The 21,588-nt window shown below is 49.9% G+C and overlaps 1 protein-coding gene across 3 annotated transcripts; it reads left to right on the top strand.

The window, feature by feature from the left end:
- Positions 1-16,842: 16,842 nt before the first annotated feature.
- LOC120673645 (probable L-type lectin-domain containing receptor kinase S.5) lies at positions 16,843-20,020 on the top strand. Of its 3 annotated transcripts, none has more exons than XM_039954596.1 (3): positions 16,843-18,230; positions 18,881-19,780; positions 19,823-20,020. In XM_039954596.1, exons 1-3 carry the CDS (start codon positions 17,018-17,020, stop codon positions 19,828-19,830), a joined length of 2,121 nt encoding a protein of 706 aa, XP_039810530.1. In that variant the 5' UTR covers positions 16,843-17,017; the 3' UTR covers positions 19,831-20,020. The 3 variants fall into 3 exon arrangements, with proteins under 3 accessions (XP_039810530.1, XP_039810531.1, XP_039810529.1); XM_039954597.1 differs by having other exon boundaries at positions 18,881-19,735; positions 19,804-20,020; XM_039954595.1 differs by having other exon boundaries at positions 16,844-18,230; positions 18,881-20,002.
- The last annotated feature ends 1,568 nt before the right edge of the window (positions 20,021-21,588 follow it).

Below are 21,588 nucleotides of genomic sequence, written 5' to 3' on the forward strand. Positions count from 1 at the left end.
CATCTCTTGGAGTCAGGGTCTGCCATCGCCTCTGCATATGTCGCAGGCTCATCATTGTCTAACAATAATAATTCCCGTGCTGCACGGAGCCTTGCTGACCTTTGTGGTTGCGGAGGTGCTTCTGTTTCCACAGTCATCTCAACTTGTTCAGCTACATTAGCGTCACTTGTAGAGTCTTGTCCTATTGGCTCATCTCGAACTTCTTCGAGTTGCACCATTCTTCCACTTTTCTCTCCTTTGAGAAACTCTTTCTCTAGGAAAACTCCGTTCCGAGTGACAAACACTTTGCCCTCAGATCGATTGTAGAAGTAATACCCTAAGGTCTCCTTTGGGTATCCCACGAATATGCACTTATCCGATTTGGGTGCAAGCTTGTCAGACTGGAGTCGTTTGACAAATGCTTCACAACCCCAAATTTTTAGATAAGACAAACTGGGAGACTTGCCAGTCCATATTTCATATGGTGTCTTGTCTATGGATTTTGACGGCACCCTGTTTAGTGTGAAAGCTGCTGTTTCTAGAGCGTAACCCCAAAACGATAACGCTAGGTCCGACTGGCTCATCATTGATCGAACCATGTCCAACAGAGTTCGATTACGTCGCTCAGACACACCGTTTCTCTGAGGTGTTCCAGGCGGCGTAAGTTGTGGAACAATTCCGCAACTCTTTAGATGATTGCTAAACTCGTGGCTCAGATATTCGCCTCCACGATTAGATCGTAAAGCTTTAACTTTCTTGCCACACTGATTTTCAACTTCACTCTAAAATTCTTTGAACTTTTCAAAAGTTTCAGACTTATGCTTCATCAAGTAGACATAGCCATATCTACTCAAGTTATCAGTGAAAGTTATGAAGTATTGGAATCCACCTCTAGCAATCGAGCACATTGGTCCACATACATCAGTATGTATGAGTTCCAGTAAGTCCGATGCTCTCTCTAGAAAACCTGTGAATGGCGTCTTGGTCATCTTGCCTAGCAAACAAGCTTCACATGTCTCGTATGACTCAAAATCAAACGAAGTTAGAAGTCCATCCAAATGGAGCTTCTTCATGCGTTTCTTGCTTATATGATCGAGACAACAATGCTACATGTAGGTAGGATTCAAATTAGCAAGCCGAGGCCTTTTAGCATTAATATTACAAATAGCTGAATCATCAAGATTTAAAACAAATAGCCCATTCACAATGGACGCAAAAGCCGCAAACATATTATTCTTAGAGATAGCACAACCATTGTTTTCACTCGCAAAAGAATAACCATCCTTCATCAAACATGAAGGAGACATAATGTTTCGACTCAAACTAGGAACAAAATAACAATTATTAAGCTCCAAGACAAATCCTGATGGTAGGTGAAGTTGCATCGTCCCGACGGCCACAGCAGCAACTCTTGCTTTATTGCCGCTGCGGAAGTCAACTTCTCCTCTTTCAACGCTTCTACTCTTTGTCATTCCCTGCATCAAATTGCATATATGAGAAACCGATCCAGTATCAAATACCCAAGAATTAACATAAGAGTCAGCGAGAAATATTTCTGTAATATGAACAACAAGCGTACCCGAGGTGGAAGAACGATTCTTCTGAGTGGCTAGGTACAACTTGCAGTTCCTCTTCCAGTGTCCTGGCTGGTGACAATGAAAGCACTCCTTGTCTGCAGCTGGTCCAGGTTTAGCCTTAGGTGTAGGGTTTGGCTTGGGGTTCGCAACCTTAGCCTTGCCTTTCTTCTTCTTCCAAGAAGAACCTTTCTTCTTGAAAGTAGGCTTATTCTGGACAGCCATCACATGGCCACCACTTGTGCTTTTCTTGATGTCACTCTCTGCCGTCTTGAGCATGCCGCACAGCTCATTCAAGCTCTTCTCAGCCCCGTGCATGTGGTAGTTCGAGATGAAGTTCCCATAGCTTGGCGGTAAAGAGGCGAGAATAAAATCAGTGGCCAACTCTTGGCCAAGTGGGAAGCCCAGCTTCTCCAACCTCTATGTGTAACCAACCATCTTGATTACATGTGGACCCACTGCAGCGCCTTCTGCCAGCTTGCTCTCGACAAAGGCCTTGGACACATTGAACCTTTCAGTCCTAGCCTGAGTTTGAAACATGTCCTGAAGCGCCACGATCATATCATGTGCCTCATGGTTTGTCTCGAATTGCATCTGTATGTCAGGTTCCATGCAAGCGAGCATAAGGCAGCTTATTTCAAGGTTGTTGTCACAAGCCTTTCTGTAAGCAGTCTTTTCCTCAGCAGGTGCATCATCAGCAGGCTCTTCTGGTAATGGGGTATCCAGAACATCTTCCTTTTTCTCTGCCCTAAGAACAATTCTCAGGTTGCGGATCCAATCCGCATAGTTAGTCCCATTCAGTTTGTCCTTCTCAAGGACCGAACGCAATGAAAAGGATTGGGTGTTATTGCGGACCATGATCTACAACAAAATAATAATGCAAAATACTAAGACAAACGTATTCATGATGGAGTAAATGACTTTAAGCAATTAACAGAATTTACTCCCACTAAAATCAATATCCCTCTATTGATTCTTAGCGATTCAAGACCCACAACTATCAAGTCGACTAGTGAGCTTTAGCATCACCGCTAGAAGACTAGATAGATCGGTAAGCAACTCTTTGCTAATCATATCACATATGACTCTTGTTGTTGGGTGACATCTCCATGTCTCTCTCCCAACCTTTATGTCCCAAGGTCCTTAACCGTTAAGATGACATTGTCAAGCTAACCAACCCTTTATGTGTGCATGTATCCGATACAACCTGTCTAGTCAAGGAAAACCAGTGGTGCCCCAATTTCATAGACCCACCACCAATCATACAAGACATGGGACAGTGCAAGCTTTAGTTGGTAGGGCATGATAGCTCGAAATTTGTGAGGGATCGTTCTACTTCTACTATGACGCACGTAGTAGTAAAACGTCAAGAACGGCAAGCACATAATTGTGAATCAGTATGGCCCATATTCTTTTGGTGATCTCCATTTCCATAGAACTTGTTCATCATGTAGATCTCCATCTTCATGGAACTTGTTCACCATGTTGATCTCCATCTCCATGTACATGTGCACCATCCTTCATGTGATGAAAACTCCAAGAACTAGAACTTGCTATTACACCTAATAGCTAATAAATAAAATTACATTCACGACTTGGATCATCACAGGTTGGCACGCAGGCCATTACATCAAATACAACAATTCATATGGCTCCAGCCAAATTTTCATAATCACGACATGCAGGTCATGGAACAATTACACACATGCATCACATACACATATGGGCCATACCGATCACAAAACCTGCAAAACAGAATTATGCGATTCCGACGTCCGAAATTAAAATGCCGAAAACTCTATATTTTGGGCCGAATTTCGCAAATTTAAATTTCGCGAAAACAGCAAAGCTGTTCTGAACCAAGTCTAACTTTTTCTGTAGATACAAATCGTTATAAAATTCGCCTAAATCCGAGTTTGTATGCAAAAGTTATGACTGTTTTTCTGTAAAACACGCTTTTGCAACAAAAACGGAATTCACAGTAGATCCAATCTACTGCCCTATGCATCTCATGCATCTGGCTTATGCCCTAAGTTTCGATTCGACCAATCACATTGATCTCCAACCACAGCGACCGGGTTTATGTGCATCACTTAACTCCGATGGCGGAAAACCGACCGGTAGGAGTATGTCGTTGCACAACCTCTGCAGCTAGTTTACGAAACTAGGTCATAGATCGATATGAAAATACGCATATCTCCATATGCACATATCAGAATCTATAACGAGACAGCACTGGCTCTTGATACCGTTGTAGGAATATGGGGTAACAAAAATAAAATTTTTCTACCATATAAACCAGGATTACTGCAGTTATAGATCACGGGATTACCACTAGACGCGCGGTTGCGGAACTTCTGTAGCGCGTCGGTGTAGTGCAGATGGAAGCCGGCAGTACAGTTGTGAGAACCTCCTCTCGTGCGGCTTGTTCTTGTGCAGCAGATGCGGCACCTCCAAGGTATCCACATGTACGGGAAGAAGCGTCGCGATCCGGACTGCTAGGTCCGCCAAGGCGACCTAGGGCTTGGGCGCGAAGGAGGGGAGGCACAGTACCGTGAAAAGTAAAAGGGCTAGGGTTTTTAGGCACCCCTCCCTCTGTTTATATAGCCCCTTAGGTGGGCTGCCTTGGGCCCCACCTTGGGTGCCCCCTTTTTGGGCCGAAAAGGCCCATTAGTGCACCTAAGCCTAGTCTAATTCGGATCTCATCCTTATCAGGCTTCTTTCCCTTAAGTGTGTGACCCTATGGGCTCATATGCGAATAGACATGGCCTGAGTACTCTTACTCGGCCCAATAGTAGACAGTGGCCTCTAGTAAGACATGTCAACTCCTATACGCACACAAAGATCATATCAGACGAGCCGCCACAATATCATATACATGTTGTTCCCTTTGTCTCACGATATTTGGTCTAGTTTAAAGCAGACCACTCTTTCTCGATCCTGTGATTCGGAATACTTTGTTAACTCTTAACCCCAGCATGGCCATGCATTTCCTGATCCGAATCACTCGAGGGGCCCAGAGATATCTCTCTTGTAGAGAGGGGCAAATCCCATCTTGACCGACTATGTCTCACAGCATGCTTCTTGACAGACCCGAAAGCCACCTTTATGACTACCCTGTTACGGTGCAGCGTTTGATGGCTCCTAAGTAAGTCGGTTCACATCTTGAGTACATACGACGGTATCAGGTCTTAGGACACAGCATACATATTGTGTAATGAGAAGTCATCATCTCGTGTTGGGTCAGTTCAGTCTCATGTCTCACATGAGCCCACATTATTAGTTTGACATCCCCATGTCAATGACTTATGAAACGTAGTCAATCAACTAATACATGTGCTAGTCTAATATTCATGTGTGTCCTCGCATGAACTCCGACTAGGAATATTTTAGAATATTCATACAAGTATAGAATTTCACAAATACTTCACATAAGTATTAATCAATAGAAGTTGTCATCCATGAATATTCAAGGTACACTTTATTAACCATGAATACAAGGAAATATGATTGCCTCTAGGGCATATTTCCAACAGGTGAGCGGGGTGCCGTATCCCGGAGGCGTAGGCGGCCCCACGACTCGGCCGGCCCCGTACCGTCATTGGTGATTTTTAGGGACATTCGGGGGTTCCCCCCGTAGTAGCCCCCGAGGGAGGCTTGGCTTTGCCGAGGGTAAAGCCAGGCGTACCTCAGTGTTCGAGCGCGTCCGAGCCCCCGAGGGTCCGGAAGGTTCCCAAAAAATAAACAAGTAAAGCATACTCCTTTATTGTTTCAGGAAATCAAAAATGCGAGTACAAACGATGTACAAATAGCTCGGAACTCTAAGGATAGAAGCGATGTAGCTGCTGTATGTTCCAAGCATTGGTGAAGACTTCGCCGTTTTCGTTCGCCAGCTTGTACGTGCCGGGCTTGAGCACCTCGGCGATGATGTATGGGCCTTCCCACGGTGGTGAGAGCTTGTGGCGGCCCCTGTTGTCCTGTCGAAGCCTCAGCACCAGGTCTCCTTTGTTGAGGTCTCGGCGCCGAACTCTCTGCGCTTGATATCTTCGCAAAGACTGTTGGTAGCGCGCAGAGTGTAGGAGCGCCACGTCTCGAGCCTCGTCCACTTGATCCAGCGAGTCCTCGCGGGCTCGCTGGCTCTGCTGCTCTTGATAGGCCTTGAGCCTTGGCGACCCGTACTCCAGGTCCGTGGGGAGTATGGCCTTGGCGCCATAAACGAGGAAGAACGGGGTAAAGCCTGTGGCTCTGCTTGGGGTCATCCTCAGGCTCCAAATAACCTTGGGTAGCTCTGTGAGCCACCTCCGGCCAAACTTGTAAAGCTTGTTGAAGATCCTTGGTTTCAGTCCTTGGAGGATCATGCCATTAGCACACTCCACTTGCCCGTTCGTCTGTGGGTGCGCCACAGCCGACCAGTCCACACGTATGTGGAAGCTGTCGCAGAACGCCAAGAACTTCTTGCCTATGAACTGGGTGCCGTTGTCGGTGATGATCGAGTTTGGCACCCCGAACCTGAAGACAATATCAGTAAAGAACAGAACGGCTTGCTCGGATTTAATCTTGCCGATGGGTCGAGCCTCGATCCACTTGGAGAATTTGTCGATTGCTACCAACAAGTGGGTGAAGCCCCCGGGCGCCTTCTGCAGCGGGCCGACGAGGTCCAGCCCCCACACGGCAAATGGCCACGTGATGGGGATGGTCTACAGAGCGTGGGCCGGGATGAAGTGCTGGAGGTCAAAAGGATCATGGGAGTAAAATCGGAATCATCACCCTACGTGCACATAGCCCAAGTATATGCGATTGGAAGCGATCAAGGCGAAGGTAATCCATCACCCACACCTCGTGTTGATTGCATGATAGACGGAACAAAATATTGCAATGTTCTATGTGACGTTGGCGCCCATGTTAGTGTGATGAGTTCCAAAGTTCATGCTATGCTTTTTAATAAAACACCGAGCCTAGATGCCACAATCACTAAATTGATCATGGGAGATGGTAGATTAATCAAACCGCTAGGAGTGCTTAGAAATTTAAAAGTTACTATAGCGGGTAAAGATGTTCCTACCGACTTTTTTGTGATTAATGCTAGTGATGATGAACATGAAAGCATAATCCTTGGAAATCCCTTTCTCAAATTAGTAAATGCTATTCTAGATGTTGGAAAAGGGATTGTCACTTTTGATCTAGATGGAGAGAAGCGCACATTCGAATTTCATTCGAAACCGTCTTTTGCTTCACCTCTACCTCTTGATAACGAAGAGGTAGAGAGCATTCGTTCCATTGATTCTTTCAAGGAACCTCTCCAACGCGCTTTGGAGAATGGAGACGCTCAAGATGATCAAGACGGAGAACTAGTGGAAATAATGGAAGAGTTGAAGCCGCAACACGGGAATCTGGAGGAAGAAAAATTTGAAGACATTGGAGAGTTAGATCAAGAAGAGGATGGTGCGCCCCATGTTGAGATGAAACCACTCCCCAAGGGATTGAAATATGAATTTTTGGGAGATGGCAAGACTTTTCCGGTGATTGTTAGCGACAAATTGAGCCCGGAAGAGATGGAAAAGTTGCTGGATTTATTAAAGAAGCACAAAAAGGTGATCGGCTACTCGATTAATGACTTGAAAGGTATTAGCCCCGCTTTTTGCACACATCGTATACAACTCGAGGAGCAATACAAGCCGGTGGTAGAGCATCAAAGAAGGTTGAGCCATGCTATGCGTGACGTGGTGAAGAAGGAGGTTATCAAATTGTTAAATGCCGGAATAATATACCCCGTGCCACATAGTGAATGGGTAAGCCCCGTTCATTGCGTTCCAAAGAAAGGAGGACTCACGGTTGTGAAAAATGAGAAGGAGCAATGGATACCGCAAAGAACCATCATGGGATGGAGGATGTGCATCGATTATAGAAAATTGAATAAGGCAACGAGGAAGGATCATTTTCCACTATCATTCATTGACGAGATGCTAGAAAGGTTGGCAAAGTATTCACACTTTTGTTACCTTGATGGATACTCGGGATTCTTCCAAATACCTATTCATCCGGATGATCAACATAAGACCACGTTTACTTGCCCGTATGGAAGTTTTGCATATCGGAGGATGCCTTTTGGGTTGTGCAAGGAGCCCTTGGGCCGGCCAGCCTAGCCCATTTCGGTGCCCAATCGGTCTCAATTTTCTTCAGCGCGAAGTATGCGTCAACCCTAATCTGTGTTTTACCAAAACCACCGACCAGAACCGCCTATATAAACCCCGAAGCTGCCGTCAAAGGGGAAGAGCAGAGATCGGAAAGAGAGAACATCCAGAGACGAGTTTCAGAGATCCATTCGAGTTAGACACAAGAGAAAGGCGACACCGGAGACTTCATCGTCCCTCGGCGCCGCTGCAAGTTGGAGGACAGCAAGGGATCCATCCCTTGCCGGAGATTTCGTCACCATGATCGACTATGCTTCGCTTAGCTTCATGGTGTAAAGTCCTCGTTTGTTCATGGGGTTGTAAGGAGATCTTGAGTTGTAATTGCCGAATCCTTTATGAGATTGATCTATCATGATTCTTGTTGATGATGCTTTGATGCCTAATAGTTTGCGACTTGGCTTTGGGTTTGCTTTGCTCTTGCATGGTTTACTTAGATTACATCAACTATTGTGTTCTTGTTGATTCGTTACCAATTATCCTCGTGTAGTGACAGTATGCGGGAGGGAAAGGTTTTGATCTTGGAACACACCCTTGGTAGATTAGATCTGTTCTTCGTTGCTTGGCGATTACATCTCTAGTGATCCTAGACCCTATGGACAAATGCTCTTCATATCTTGTGCACACACCTATCATTGCTCACTAGTCTAGATTAGATTAGATTGGTTAGATTAGATCTATTTCACACTCAATCACTCAATATAGATCTTTTACCAACATCATTAGTGCTTAGTTAAGCATAGTAATACACTTATTCCGTGGATTGATAAACCTTGGGGGAATACTCTAAGGGAAAAGCTACACGATCCGTGCGCTTGCGGTACGTAAATTGGCGCTTTAAGAAGCGTCAACAACCGCTGCAAGACGCCCGAGGGACCGCGCTTGTACAGCTCGTCGTCGATTAGGGCGAAGGACATGGCCCGCCTAGCGAGGCACTGCGCCTGAGCGTGGTCCGAGGTTAGGATCACTCGAATCATCCAGTCGAGGTACTGGGTGCACCAATCTTGCGAAGTGGGGGCCTCGTCGATCTCCATTGCTTCGGCCTCGTCTGTATAGGAGGTCTCGAAGTCAATGTCCATGGGCTCGGCCTCGTCCGCCGGGGGGTTCCCGCCGGAGGGCCCGGCGTTCGAGGGGCCTGGCTCCGCCAGATCCTTGAATTCGACAGAGGGCTTGGTGATGTCGCGAGCAAAGATGTTCGGGGGGACGGTGGTCCGCCCTGACGCGATCTTGGCTAGTTCGTCGGCGTCCTCGTTGTACATGCACGGGGCATGATTGAGTTCTAGGCCGTCAAACTTGTCTTCGAGGTGGCCTACTGCTTTGCGGTATGCCTCCATCTTCGGGTCGTGGCAGCTAGACTCCTTCATCACTTGGTTGATGATGAGTTGAGAGTCACTGCGTACGTCGAGGCGTTTGACGCCAAGCTCGATGGTGATGCGGAGGCCACTGAGGAGGGCCTCGTACTCCGCCATATTGTTAGACGCAGGGAAGTGCAAGCGTATTACGTATCACATGTGATCTCCGAGGGGTGAGATGAAGAGGAGGCCAGCACCAGCGCCGGTTTTCATCACCGACCCGTTGAAGTACATGGTCCAGCATTCAGCCTGGATTTGTGGTGGGGGTAGCTGAGTGTCCGTCCACTCAGCCACGAAGTCAGCCAAGACTTGGAACTTGATAGCTTTGTGGGGGGCGTAGGTGAGAGTTTCTCCCATCAGCTCCACGGACCATTTGGCAATTCTACCCTCGGCTTCCCTGTTGCGGACTATCTCTCCCAGAGGGAAAGATGAGACCACGGTGACGGGATGGGCCTCGAAGTAGTGGCGCAGCTTGCGCCGGGCCAAAACCACTGCGTATAGCAGCTTCTGAATCTGCGGATAGTGTGTCTTGGTTTCAGACAACACCTCGCTGATGTAGTACACCGGCCGTTGGATTGGCAGAGCATGGCCCTCCTCTTGTCTTTCGACAACGACCACCGCGCTGACCACTTGGGTCGTCGCGGCTACATACAGATAGAGAGGCTCACCATCCACGGGTAGCGTGAGAATGGGGGCATGAGTGAGCGATGCCTTCAGCTTGTCGAGGGCTTCTTGAGCTTCGGGGGTCCACGTGAAGCGCTTGGTTTTCCTCAGGAGTCGATACAGGGGTAAGCCTTTCTCGCCGAGACGCGAGATGAATCGGCTGAGGGACGCTAGGCATCCCATGACCCTCTGTACCCCCTTTAGGTCTCGGATCGGTCCCATCTGAGTGATGGCCGATACTTTCTCAGGGTTGGGTTCGATGCCCCGCTGGGAGACAATGAAGCCCAAGAGCATGCCTCGAGGGACTCCGAACACGCACTTCTCGGGGTTGAGTTTTAACCCTTTGGCCCTTAGGCAATCGAATGCGATCCTGAGATCGGCAACCGGGTCGTCCGCCTTCCTAGATTTTACAACGATGTCGTCGACATATGCCTCTACGTTTCACCCGAGATGGTCCCCGAAAACGTGGAGCATACAACGCTGATATGTAGCTCCGGTGTTTCTGAGGCCAAAGGGCATCGTGACGTAGCAGTACATGCCGAAAGGTATGATAAAAGAAGTCACGAGCTGGTCGGACTCTTTCATCTCAATTTGGTGGTAACTGGAGTAAGCATCAAGAAAGGATAAAAGTTCGCATCCCGCAGTTGAATCTACGATTTGATCAATGCATGGCAAAGGAAAGGGAACCTTTGGACATACTTTATTTAAACTAGTGTAGTCTACGTACATCCGCCAACTCCCATTCTTTTTCTTCACTAATACAGGATTAGCTAGCCACTCGGGATGGAATACTTCCTTGATGAATCCGGCCACCAGAAGTTTCTGCAGCTCCTCGCCGATCGCCCGGCGCTTGAGCTCATCAAAACATCACAAGCGCTGCTTCACCGGCTTGGAGTTGGGTCAGATATCAAGAGAGTGCTCGGCGACCTCCCTCGGTATACCAAGCATGTCCGAGGGGCTCCACGCAAAGATGTCTGCGTTGGCGCGGAGAAAGTCGACGAGCACCACTTCGTATTTGCTATCGAGGGTGGCGCTGACCTGCAACGCCTTGTCGTCGGAGCGATCGGGTCGAGGGGCACCTTCTTGATACCCTCGGCGGGTTCGAAGTTGCCCGCGTGTTGGTGCATGGAGTCTAAGGCCTCGCTTGCCATTTTGTCGAGGGTGGCTACGAGGGCCTCGTCCTCCGCTTGAGCCTCCGCGTGCTCAACGCACTCGACATCGCACTCGTAGGCGTGCTCGAACGAAGAGCCGACGGTGATGACACCCTTCGGACCCGACATCTTTAGCTTGAGGTAGTTGGGGATGGCCATGAACTTGGCATAATAGGGATGACCAAGAATGGTGTGATAGGATCCCCGAAACCCCACCACCTCAAAGGTGAGTACTTCCTTGCAGAAGTTGGCTGCCGTGCCGAAGCAGACGGGTAGATCGATCTGGCCGAGGGGTTGGACTCGCCTCCCCGGCGCAACGCCATGAAATGGCGATTTGCTGGGGCGAAGCTTGTTCAATCCAATCCCCATGAGCTCCAAGGTGTGGGCGTATATGATGTTGAGGCTGCTGCCTCCGTCCATGAGCACCTTGGAGAAGCAGGTGTTGCCGATGATGGGGTCGACAACAAGCGGGTACCGTCCCGGGTGTGGGACATAGTCGGGGTGGTCCTCACGGCCAAAGGAAATGGTGTCCTTCGACCAGTTGAGGTAGGATGGCGTGGCCTTGGTGACGGAGAAGACTTCCTGGCGCTCACGCTTGCGCTGCCGAGAGGTCATGTTCGTCGGTGGTCCTCAAAAGATGAAGAAGGCGTTCTCCACCGGAGGGAACTCGTCATCTCCACCTTTGTCACCAGTGTCCTTCTTCTTGTCCTCGTCGCGATGCATGACGCGGTTGTAGTACTTCCTGAGCATTTCGCACTGCTCGAGGGTGTGGTTGATCGAGCCCTTGTGGTAAGGGCACAGCTTCTTGAGCATGTCATCGAATAGGCCGCCTCCACCTCGAGGGGGGCCTCGAGGTCCTTTGCGGTCCGGGGCGGCGATGAAGGCCTCGTCGGAGTCTTCCGCCTGCCCCGGTCCACGCTGGATTGGTGGGGCCTGCTTCTTCCCTTTCTTCCCCCGCTTTTGTTTCTTGGCGGGGGCGTTGATCTTGGCGTTGCCGCCCTCTGCGGGCGCATCTTCCTTGTGCTTGTTCGGCTTGTCGTCGAAAATGGCACCAACTGCCTCCTCGCCGGCGGCGTAATTGGTGGAAGCGTCGAACAACTCATTGGTGTTGGTGGGACGGCTTCGCGCAAGCTCGTGCACTAGGTTTCTGCACGTCGTGCCCTCGAGGAAGGCGTTGATGACCTCGACGTGGGTGACGCTGGGGAGCTCGATGCATTGCTTGGAGAAGCGCCGCACGTAGTCGCGCAGGGACTCATTGGGCTTATGCCGACACATTTTGAGGTCCCAGGAGTTCCCAGGGCACCTGTACATGCCCTGGAAGTTGCCCATGAAGATCTGGACTAAGTCGGCCCAGTTGTGGATCTGGTCCGCGAGCAAGTGCTCGAGCCACATTCGTGTGGCATCAGCAAGGTGAAGGGGAAGGTTGCGGATGATAACCGCATCTTCAGTCGCACCGCCCAGCTATCATGCTAGGTGGTAGTCGTTGAGCCAGACTGCGGGGTCGGTCTCGCCCGAGTACTTGACGAGGGTGGTGGGCTGTCGAAAGTGTGGGGGAAAAGGAGCGGTTCGAATCTCCCGGCTGAACAACCGGGTGCCCGGAGGCTCTGGTGACTCGCCCCTGTCATGCTCGGGGTCGAAGCGTCCACCCCGTCGATGGGTGTACTTCCTGCCGTTGACGATGTAGCGGGCGTCGCCGTCGCCGGCATGCCCGCGCGTGTCGTGGAGTCGCTCCCTTGTGGGAGCCATTCCGATCCGGTCGTGCACCGAGGGTGCCTTCGCATCATGCGCTACGGCTGTATTTCCCTTCCCTCCTGGTGGAGTGTACACCGAAACCTCGTGGTCCTAGCGTGTAGTCCCACCGGGCTGCCTCGGGACTATCGAGCACATGCGAGATGCAGAGCTCTCGGCCTGCTGCACAGCAGCTTGCTCGATGAGCGCCTGTGCCTCGTGGCGTAGGTTGCGACCCGAAGTCGTCGACGGCTCGGACATCGCTTGGAGTAGGTAGGCCGCAGCGATGAGTTTTTCGCCGGCCGTTTTCAGTTCTGGAGGTTTGTCGACGTTGTCATCGGCTAGGATCCGCTCCCGGGCAACACGTGCCGCCGCCTGGGCATGTACGCCACGCGCGGTGCACTGTTGCTCGAGTGTGGTGCGCAGCTCCTGAGTCTACCGACGTTGCTCGTCGAGCTTGGCTTGAAGCTCCTTGAGCTGCGCACGCTGTGCCTGCCGCGCCGCCGAGCTTGACGAAGAAGAAGGGGCCGCAGCCGGCACCACCGGTTGGTTTGCCTGCGCGTCTGCCCCGACGTTCCTGTCGTCACCCGAAGCGTTGTCCTCTTGCCCGTCCGCGTGGTCGTCGCTGTAGGGTGTACCGTCTTCCAGGTGTGGCATGGCGGCGTTCCGTAGGCCCTGCAGGCCAGGGTCTTGCATATATATATGAGCCAGCGGTAGTGGGGTACGTGGCGGTCTCGGACCCCCCTGGGTGGTGTGCTAGCGCGTGCACTAAGGGGGTCCGGGAGTCACGTGGAGGTCCCAGACCCCTCGAGGGGGGAGGTCCGGGCCTCCGGCTGCTAGTGCTGAGCATCCCTCCTTGGGGGACGCGTGGCGACGCCGGATCCCTTCCCGAGCAGGGGACGGGTCCGGGGCTGTTGGTGTGGTGAGGTGGAGTCCGGACAGCAGGAGTTGGTAGAATAGTAACGGGAGCTGTGCCAGCACGTCTCGTACCGCGTCGCAGGTTCCCACAGTGTTGCCACAGCATTCGGCATGGCGGAGCAGTGACCGGAGTTGGCGGACGGGACTCCGGTCACATCCACTGTGGGGAATGGTGGCCTAACGCCGTCTGACCTGGGCGCTGTGGAGGAGTGGTTGGCATTTAATGCCTCCGTACGACGGGCGGGTGAGCAGAAGCGCCGTTTGTCCTCTTCGTCAAGGGGTGGCCTCGAGCGAGACGGAGACGATTCGCCCCGCTCGAGGGTAGGTTCGCTACCCTCGAGTGAGGCGGAGACGATTCGCCTCCCCGAGGGTAGGCTCGCTACTCTCGAGTGAGGCGGAGACGCGGGGCGCGGTTGAGGGTCTTGATGGGAGCCCTCGAGCGAGACAGAGATCACCCCACGGGTCCGAGGGGGGTGCGGATGGTCCGCGTGCCGGGCTTCTTTGAGTCCTTTCCTTTCTTCCAGATTGGAAGGAGGCCGTAGGCCTTCGTGGGCTCCGTTACCTAATATGTGTTTGCATTTTTATGGTGATTTCAGTACCGCGATTAGGGTGCCCATAATAGTGGTCCCCGACACCACTGCCAGTAAACGGCAGGCACGCCCTCGATCAGGGCATGTAACAGGCGGAGGAATCGGTCCTTTGACCGATCGGAGATCACACACTAACAAGACTAAGTTTCAAACTTCTTCTACGTACTTTCTTAAATCTTGGTTTGGTCCTCATACAGTGACAAAAATCTCATATCAACTATCTTCTTAGAAACTCTTGATGTAAGGATCGTTGATGGTTCTGTGCCGTCCGATCACCCTATGATTCGAAAACCACACTGAGTCAATCTCTACTACGCAAACATAATATGTACCTTCATTGCTCCAAGCTGACCAAGGTGTCCCATCAAGGAATCCAAGATGTCTCAACAGGAGAGCAACATCGAAATGTTGCTACTGCTCAAACCAGTGCGTCGGTTCTCTGGTTTTCACCAGGATCTATCCCTGTAGGTTGAGATCGTCACAGTAACGCCGTCAAGAAGGAAATGCCAACCTTTCGCCTAAGAACCTGCACATCTAGAAGCAATGCACGACAATCCCAAAGGACGCCCAGATCCTGGATGGGAGAGCGACAATCGAAGCCCACCATGGCGGCAGCCACCGGAAGCGAAAGACGCGTTCCACCTAGAACTCAGCCCAATAGAGATCGGTTCTGCACGCACCTTCACCGCCGCGTCCCGCCGGAGTTGCAGACCACCACCACCGTGACACACACTGGCTGCCACCGTCGCAGCCGCGGCGGCGAACTCGAGTAACGCTGGCTCGGGCCCTAGGCACGAAGTTCACCCCCAATGGCGGCGCGGATCCAGGCAAGCATCCACGCACCTGCCCCCAGCTCCAGCGGTGCGCCCCCAGCTCCGGCCACCGCCGGCCAAGGATGGAGGCCACCACCAGAGCTGCACTTACCTCCACCACGGCCCAGCTTCACCTCTACTATTGTTGTCCTAAACGACTTGCTTTATAGGTATGGAGGGAATATAGCATTTAGTACATATGACATAGATGCAAACATTTCTAGCGTACATTACTTCCAAAAGATACATACTACGGCATACTCCAATTGCTGCATCGAATAGACTTCCCGCCAGCCCGGAATAGCAACGAGGGAACATGCAAAAATAACTTCATTCACCAGGGGCAAGATGGTCACTCCGGCTCTCTGTTACCTTTCGTTACCTACGAAATAGACGGCAGTGGCAATGAGGGCATCAAATACTTGGATCAGTGGCGTGTGGATCACAGGGAGAGAACTTTTCCGGTGGCAGTTGCGGGATGGAAACCTTTTTATAATGGCTCACACGGAATAGACCCCAAATTTTCCCTCACCAGACAAGCAAGCAGTGATGCTTGCACCTTCCATGAACATATAATTTTGGACAACAGTTGCACATATGCATATAAAGCTACGAATCAACGATTATGCGTCATTAGTGTGTATCAATTTTCTCTCATAATGCTTTTAAGGATGTATATATCCTCTATCCTGATTATGCAGAGGCCGGAGAGTTTCAAATGTTTATATAGTAATATTCAAATTAATAATACTTGTCATTTCAAAAAGCGAAATATTTCCTACAGGATTAGAATCCTTTAAATATTGTTTTAAGGTCTTTTGCTGGCTTTAGACTTGGCAAGGGGACAAGAATGACATTTCATATTGTTAGTGCCCGAGTATGTCTTGTACATGTTAGCCTCTAAGTCAGAGATCAAAGATGTACAGTGCCGAGTGCTGAGTGCCCGAGTATCGTCTGGTGGCCTTGCGCGGCGGGGTGCTAGTGCTGTCGCGGTGTTTCTGCCTGGTGGTGGAGCTCGGTGGTGCCCATCGGTTTCTTCGGCCCCAGGAGGGAACAGGGTGGTCATCAGGATGTGCAGGTTCTCGGATAAAAGTATAGCTCGGTCTTCGTTTGTTACCAGTAACGATGGTGCCATGGTGCATCGTTCTCCTTCTCGAAGGCGTTGCTGTGAGGACCTCAATCTCCAAGGATTGCTCTAGGTGAAAACCGACGAACTGAGTAATTCGGGCGACAGTGACATTTTTGATGTTGCTCTCCTGCTGGGGCATCGCTATGGAGTCTTTGGGAGGGCCATCTTGGTCAGTGTGGTGGGGGCAGAGAGTTGACAAGCAACAGTTGATCCGGACATCAAGTTTCTATGTAGACAAGATATGTAGTGGATTTGGTGTTTGTGTGAAGATATTGCAAGGTTTGAACGGGAACGAAGAAGAAGATTGAGCTTAGCCTTCTAACTTTCTTACTTTGTATACATCATTTGTGGTTAGGGTCTAAGAACTCTTATAACATTTTGGCTGTATATCACCGTTTGGATAAAGAAGGCCGGGTTAACCCTTTGTCGATGGACTGTTTTGGAGAAAAATCAAAACTTGTCGGAGAATTTTCCAGGACCAGGGTAGAGAAATCAAATTTGAGGAACAAGAACATTGATTTGGCCTTGTCCCATCATTGTCATCGAGCAACTTGCGAGAGAATTGTCGTGAGCATAGCTAACGACGGCACTGCAATTTTCAAATATCTGCCACTGCAGTATACATCGACGTCATGTCAACTTGTGTTCTCATTCATTTCATCTTTTTTTTTCTTGAATACATAGGAGAGATGCGCGTCATTGTAAGAAGTCCCCATCCATTTCATCGTCGGCAGCTTCCAAACACAACCTTGTCACAAGTTTGTTTCTACAAGAGAGTTTATTAAAAAAAAAAGAACAAGTCAGGACGACGACCAATTCCACTTTCCACAGCAGAACTAGACTGACCCAGTCTGTCCCATATATGAAAGATCGGTGGTGAATGAACTCATAAAGCAAGAAGCAGGCGCAGTAGCAAAAGAATTCGCAGGATCGATGGTTGGATTCCAATGGTTCCTCACAATCTTCCTCACCATATGCCCACTGTTCTTCTTCTCCCACATCAAGCCATGTGCATGTTCCAAGCAGGACCGGAGGGCCAGGTACACATGGAACACTACTTTCGAGCAGATGAACCAGGGTCTTCTGTTCCACCGCGGCGATGAATCGGCGACGACCTTACAGCCAGGCAGCCTGGGCTACTACATGAGGAATTCCTCCGCGCTTGGGTTCAGCTCGGCCGACCCCGGGTGGTTCGTCATCCCCAAGTGGTTCGATCCATGGAGGACGAGCCGTGGTGGCGATCAGAGGATGGACCTGCACGAGGCATCCTTCAGCATCGTCTTCACCTTGAGCGCAGTAGTAAGCACAGGCAGCAGCACCTTGCACTTTGACATCCTTCCTAGACTTGATCCCTCGACCTCTGACGGTGGGGGATTTAGCCCCCGCAGCTTCGAGACTGTCAAGATCGAAGCACTGGACAGCACAGCGTCCCATTCTGGAAGAACTATCCGGGTGACAACTGCCTTCCAGCCACCGGAAAATGATGATCCTGATGCAGCGGCGAGGAGATACAGCGTGCGGATCGAGTACGATCGCGCTGCGCACAACCTGACCGTGCGCCTAGCCCGTGATACAGCAGCAGGAACGGAGATGCCTGACGAAGCCACCCTACACCTGGGCGCCAACGACACCATGTCCCCGGACGGCCTACTCTTCGCCCTCTCGTCGACGATGGGGCAACTCCTGCAACTCCACACCTGGAACTTCACGATCGAGGTCCCGGAGACCGGCCGCTCGCGGGGGGTCAACACCATCACCGTGCTCTCCTCCGTTCTCGGATCGGCAGCCGCCGCAGCCGCCATTGCCGCCGCAGTGTACCTGTACCTCAACTCCAAGTACAGGAGGTGGAAGAAGGACCTGGACCAGCTGACCAAGTCCATGCAGCGCCTCCCCGGCGTGCCGATGCAGGTCGACTTCACCGACATCAAGAAGGCCACCGACAACTTCCACGAGGCCACGAGGCTGGGGCAAGGCGGATTCGGCGCCGTTTACAGGTGCAGGCTTCCTGCTCCGAACAGCAAGGGGGAGTTCGTGGAGGTTGCCGTCAAGAAGTTCACCCGGGCTGACAACCGGGGCTATGAGGACTTCCTGGCGGAGGTCAGCATTATCAACCGTCTGCGCCACAAAAACATCGTTCCTCTCGTAGGTATAAGCTTGTACTTTGTCTACCTCTATATATACATTATGTGATAATATATACTATGTTGTTTTATTTTCAAAAAAATATATACTATGCTTTTCAGCTTTGGACCATGCATGCCTAAATTAACCGAGATGTTCTCTTTAGGTAGGAAAACAAATTACTATGTTTAGAAATTATATAGGTTGATATGCTATCTTTATACTTACAAAAAATCTAAGCACTGTACTGTACTACATACGGTTGAACTTATAATAAGTTTGTCAGGTGAGATGTCACGTCACCCTGAACTTGGTCCATGCGCGCGGATGGGCAAGTATCTTATTACAACAACAACTAACCTCCAAACCTGTGAACACTACACTTGTTTTATCCACCCATACCACTAACTGTAAGAATGCAAGATGTGCTCCCTGGTGTTTTTTGGTTTGGGAAAACTGAAACTGTCCAAGAATTAGTCAAATTGCAGATTTGCATCAATAGATTCAGTCAAAGTATTTTAGTGCTGCTATTAATTTTGTAGCAATTAATAATATATTCTAAGATAGTTTAATGTTTTGAATATACTTTATAAGACTTCAATGAAAAAAAACATGATGTTTTCTCGACATGAATCTAGTACAATGTAATATATATCAACGAATGTTTTTGGATAGGGTGGTCTTACAACAGAGGAGAGCCCATACTCATCTATGAGTACATGCCCAATGGCAGCCTGGACCAGCAGCTCTTCCGCAAGAGCGGTGATGATGAGCAGCAGCAGCCGGCGGCTTCTATCTGCCAGTGGAGCACTCGCTACAGCATCGTCAGTGACATTGCAACCGGGTTGCAGTACGTTCACCATGAGTACGAGCCCATGGTGCTCCACCGTGACATCAAGGCGAGCAACATCTTGATCGACCTCACCTTCCAGGCACGCCTCGGGGACTTCGGCCTCGCCTGCGTGCTCGCCGACGGCAAGAACTCCTACACCGACCACGGCGCCCCGGGAACCATCGGCTTCAGGTCGCCGGAGTACATCTACAACGGCAAGGCCACTAGGAAGACGGACGTCTTCGCCTTCGGAGTGCTCGTCCTGGAGATCGTGACGGGGAAGAGGGCAGTCGGCAGAGACGTGCAGTTTGGGCATGTCACGGATTGGGTCTGGAGCCTTCACACCGAGGGGAACCTGCTCGCCGCCGTCGACACCGCCGTGCTCGCCGCCGCCGACGGAGAGTTCGACGCCGAGGAGGCCGTACGGCTGCTGCAGCTTGGAATGGCGTGCAGCAACCCGAACCCGGGCGAGCGGCCGAGCATGGTGGACGTCGTGAAGATCATCGGCAAGTCGGTGCCGCCGCCGGATTTGCCTCCTTCCAAGCCGCCGATGGTGTGGCCACCGGAAGGGTGGAGCTCAGTGACGGCCTCTGATTGTAGCACGTCGACGAGCAACTTCAACAGGACCTCGTCGACGTTCATGGTGGAGACGGCGGGCAGGGAACGAAGCATCTCTTCTGAACACGAACGAGAACGACGCGGCAGGTTGACCGGTTATCCCAGAGGAAGATCTTCGCAGCTAGAGGCTGTCCCCGATTTTTACTCTGCACACGTGTCAGGGAAATATAATTAGCTAGGTTGTTGTGACTGAAATGTTGTACATCAGATTACGTGGATGATCTGGTGTTTGTGATGAGTTATTGCTTGCAAATTGGTCTGAAATCGACAAGACAGTTCACAACTTCTTGTACTGCAGAGAAATCGGTTGTACGGCTATTCCCTGATGGTGCCAGTGTTTCCTGTCCTTGTGTACAGTACCTGAATACGATATGCAGAGAATTCTACCAAAAAACGGTGACTACAAAAATTGCATGTTTTTGTCAGATGGATCAGGGAGCCCGATACAGGAACTGGATCATAATGGTACATTTTTAAGGAAGGAGAACCAAAGTAGCAAACTGAACTATATATCAGTATCCTGTTTGGTTTGTACTATGCTAGAGAATAGTAATACTTTGACCGCTAGTTACAGTGTCAAACAAAACCAGTTTACAAAACCAACTTCAAAACCCCTACGCTAGAAACTCTGAAGAATCTAATGATGAGGCCTTTGACCGCACGATTAGGGGATGGTTACTATAATATTACTGTAGCTAATCATCGATTAATTACCGTCGTTAAATTCATCGCGAAAAGGTACACCCATCCATGAAGAGGTTTTGCAAATAGATTTCGTTTAGTGGCTCATGCATGGAGATTAGCACGAATCACTGTTCATTAGCACAAGTAACCAAACGGGCCCAACTTCCGGGGAGATATCAAACTGAGAAAGAATGTCTGAATCAGTTTGACACATGACCATGAAAATTTTGACAAAAAAGAAAGATACGACCAAGATGAGTATCACAACTCTTCATTAAACTTTTTAACAGCTTCAACTGAGATCTTTTCAGTCAACAATCGATTCACCTGCGGCAATGGACAGAGAACAGGCAACACGACAACAACTTTTGGTCAACTCGCAAGCGAGACATACAGTTCAGGTTATTTATTTGATCAATATGAAAGCATTACACTGCCGCTTGCACAGTAAGGCTTTCATTCTAGGTCTTTTCAGGCAGTCAAAATGAACAAAAAAATAAATACCATCTAGTTCTCAGATCATTCAGACAACCAAAGTTGGAAATTTCAGTGCGTATCTGACAGTAATGGTGTGCCCACAGCCAGCAGCCCAGCACTCGTTCAGCAGGATAGTCCAGCACCGGATCAATACCAAATAACAAAAACAACCTGATTAGGATGGTTAGGAAAACAACCAGGGTTGCAGGGGCGGAGCTAGGTTGTGTGTGGGGGGTGCCTGGGCACCCATGCCAAAACGAAAACTCAGTGTTAATCATCAAATTTTCACTTCATAAATTATAAAGCTAGTAGCACAACCATGGATAGAGTACCCCCTCGATTTAGCTCTAGCTTCGCCCCTGCAGGGTCGCCTGCCAGCTGCCTGCCCTCCTTAGCAACCCAGCAGCTAGTTGCAACCCATGAAGATAAAAGGCGTTTCCATTGTTCAGACCCATCCATCCAATTACCCAGGAAAAAAGTAAAGCTTTCAGGGACTGCTGCAATGTGCCAACAAAGTGATCATGATGAACACTAAGACTAGGTACTTTACTGTGCTTCGCATAACCATCTGCAGAACAAAAACTGCAATGAAGTCGCCATTCAAAATTTTTATTTAACAAAATTATATCAACAATATACCATTCAAATGCAGCTAACCATGTCAGGGGCCACTTCTTCAGTATTGTGCTCCACCCAGAGGATGTTAAGACCACCCCCCCAGAGTTTCTGTCACACCCTGAAATTTTTGGATTTCAAGATGTGATTAAAATTA

The sequence above is a fragment of the Panicum virgatum genome, chromosome 5N (assembly GCF_016808335.1).
Source record: "Panicum virgatum strain AP13 chromosome 5N, P.virgatum_v5, whole genome shotgun sequence".
In the NCBI taxonomy this organism is placed as follows: Eukaryota; Viridiplantae; Streptophyta; class Magnoliopsida; order Poales; family Poaceae; genus Panicum; species Panicum virgatum.

Bases quoted from the DNA above. Each gene is read 5' to 3' on its own strand.
- LOC120673645 (XM_039954595.1), top strand. From the start codon at position 17,018: ATGGTTGGATTCCAATGGTTCCTCACAATCTTCCTCACCATATGCCCA. The intron at 18,231-18,880 runs GTATAAGCTTGT...GTTTTTGGATAG, and splicing joins AAACATCGTTCCTCTCGTAG to GGTGGTCTTACAACAGAGGA.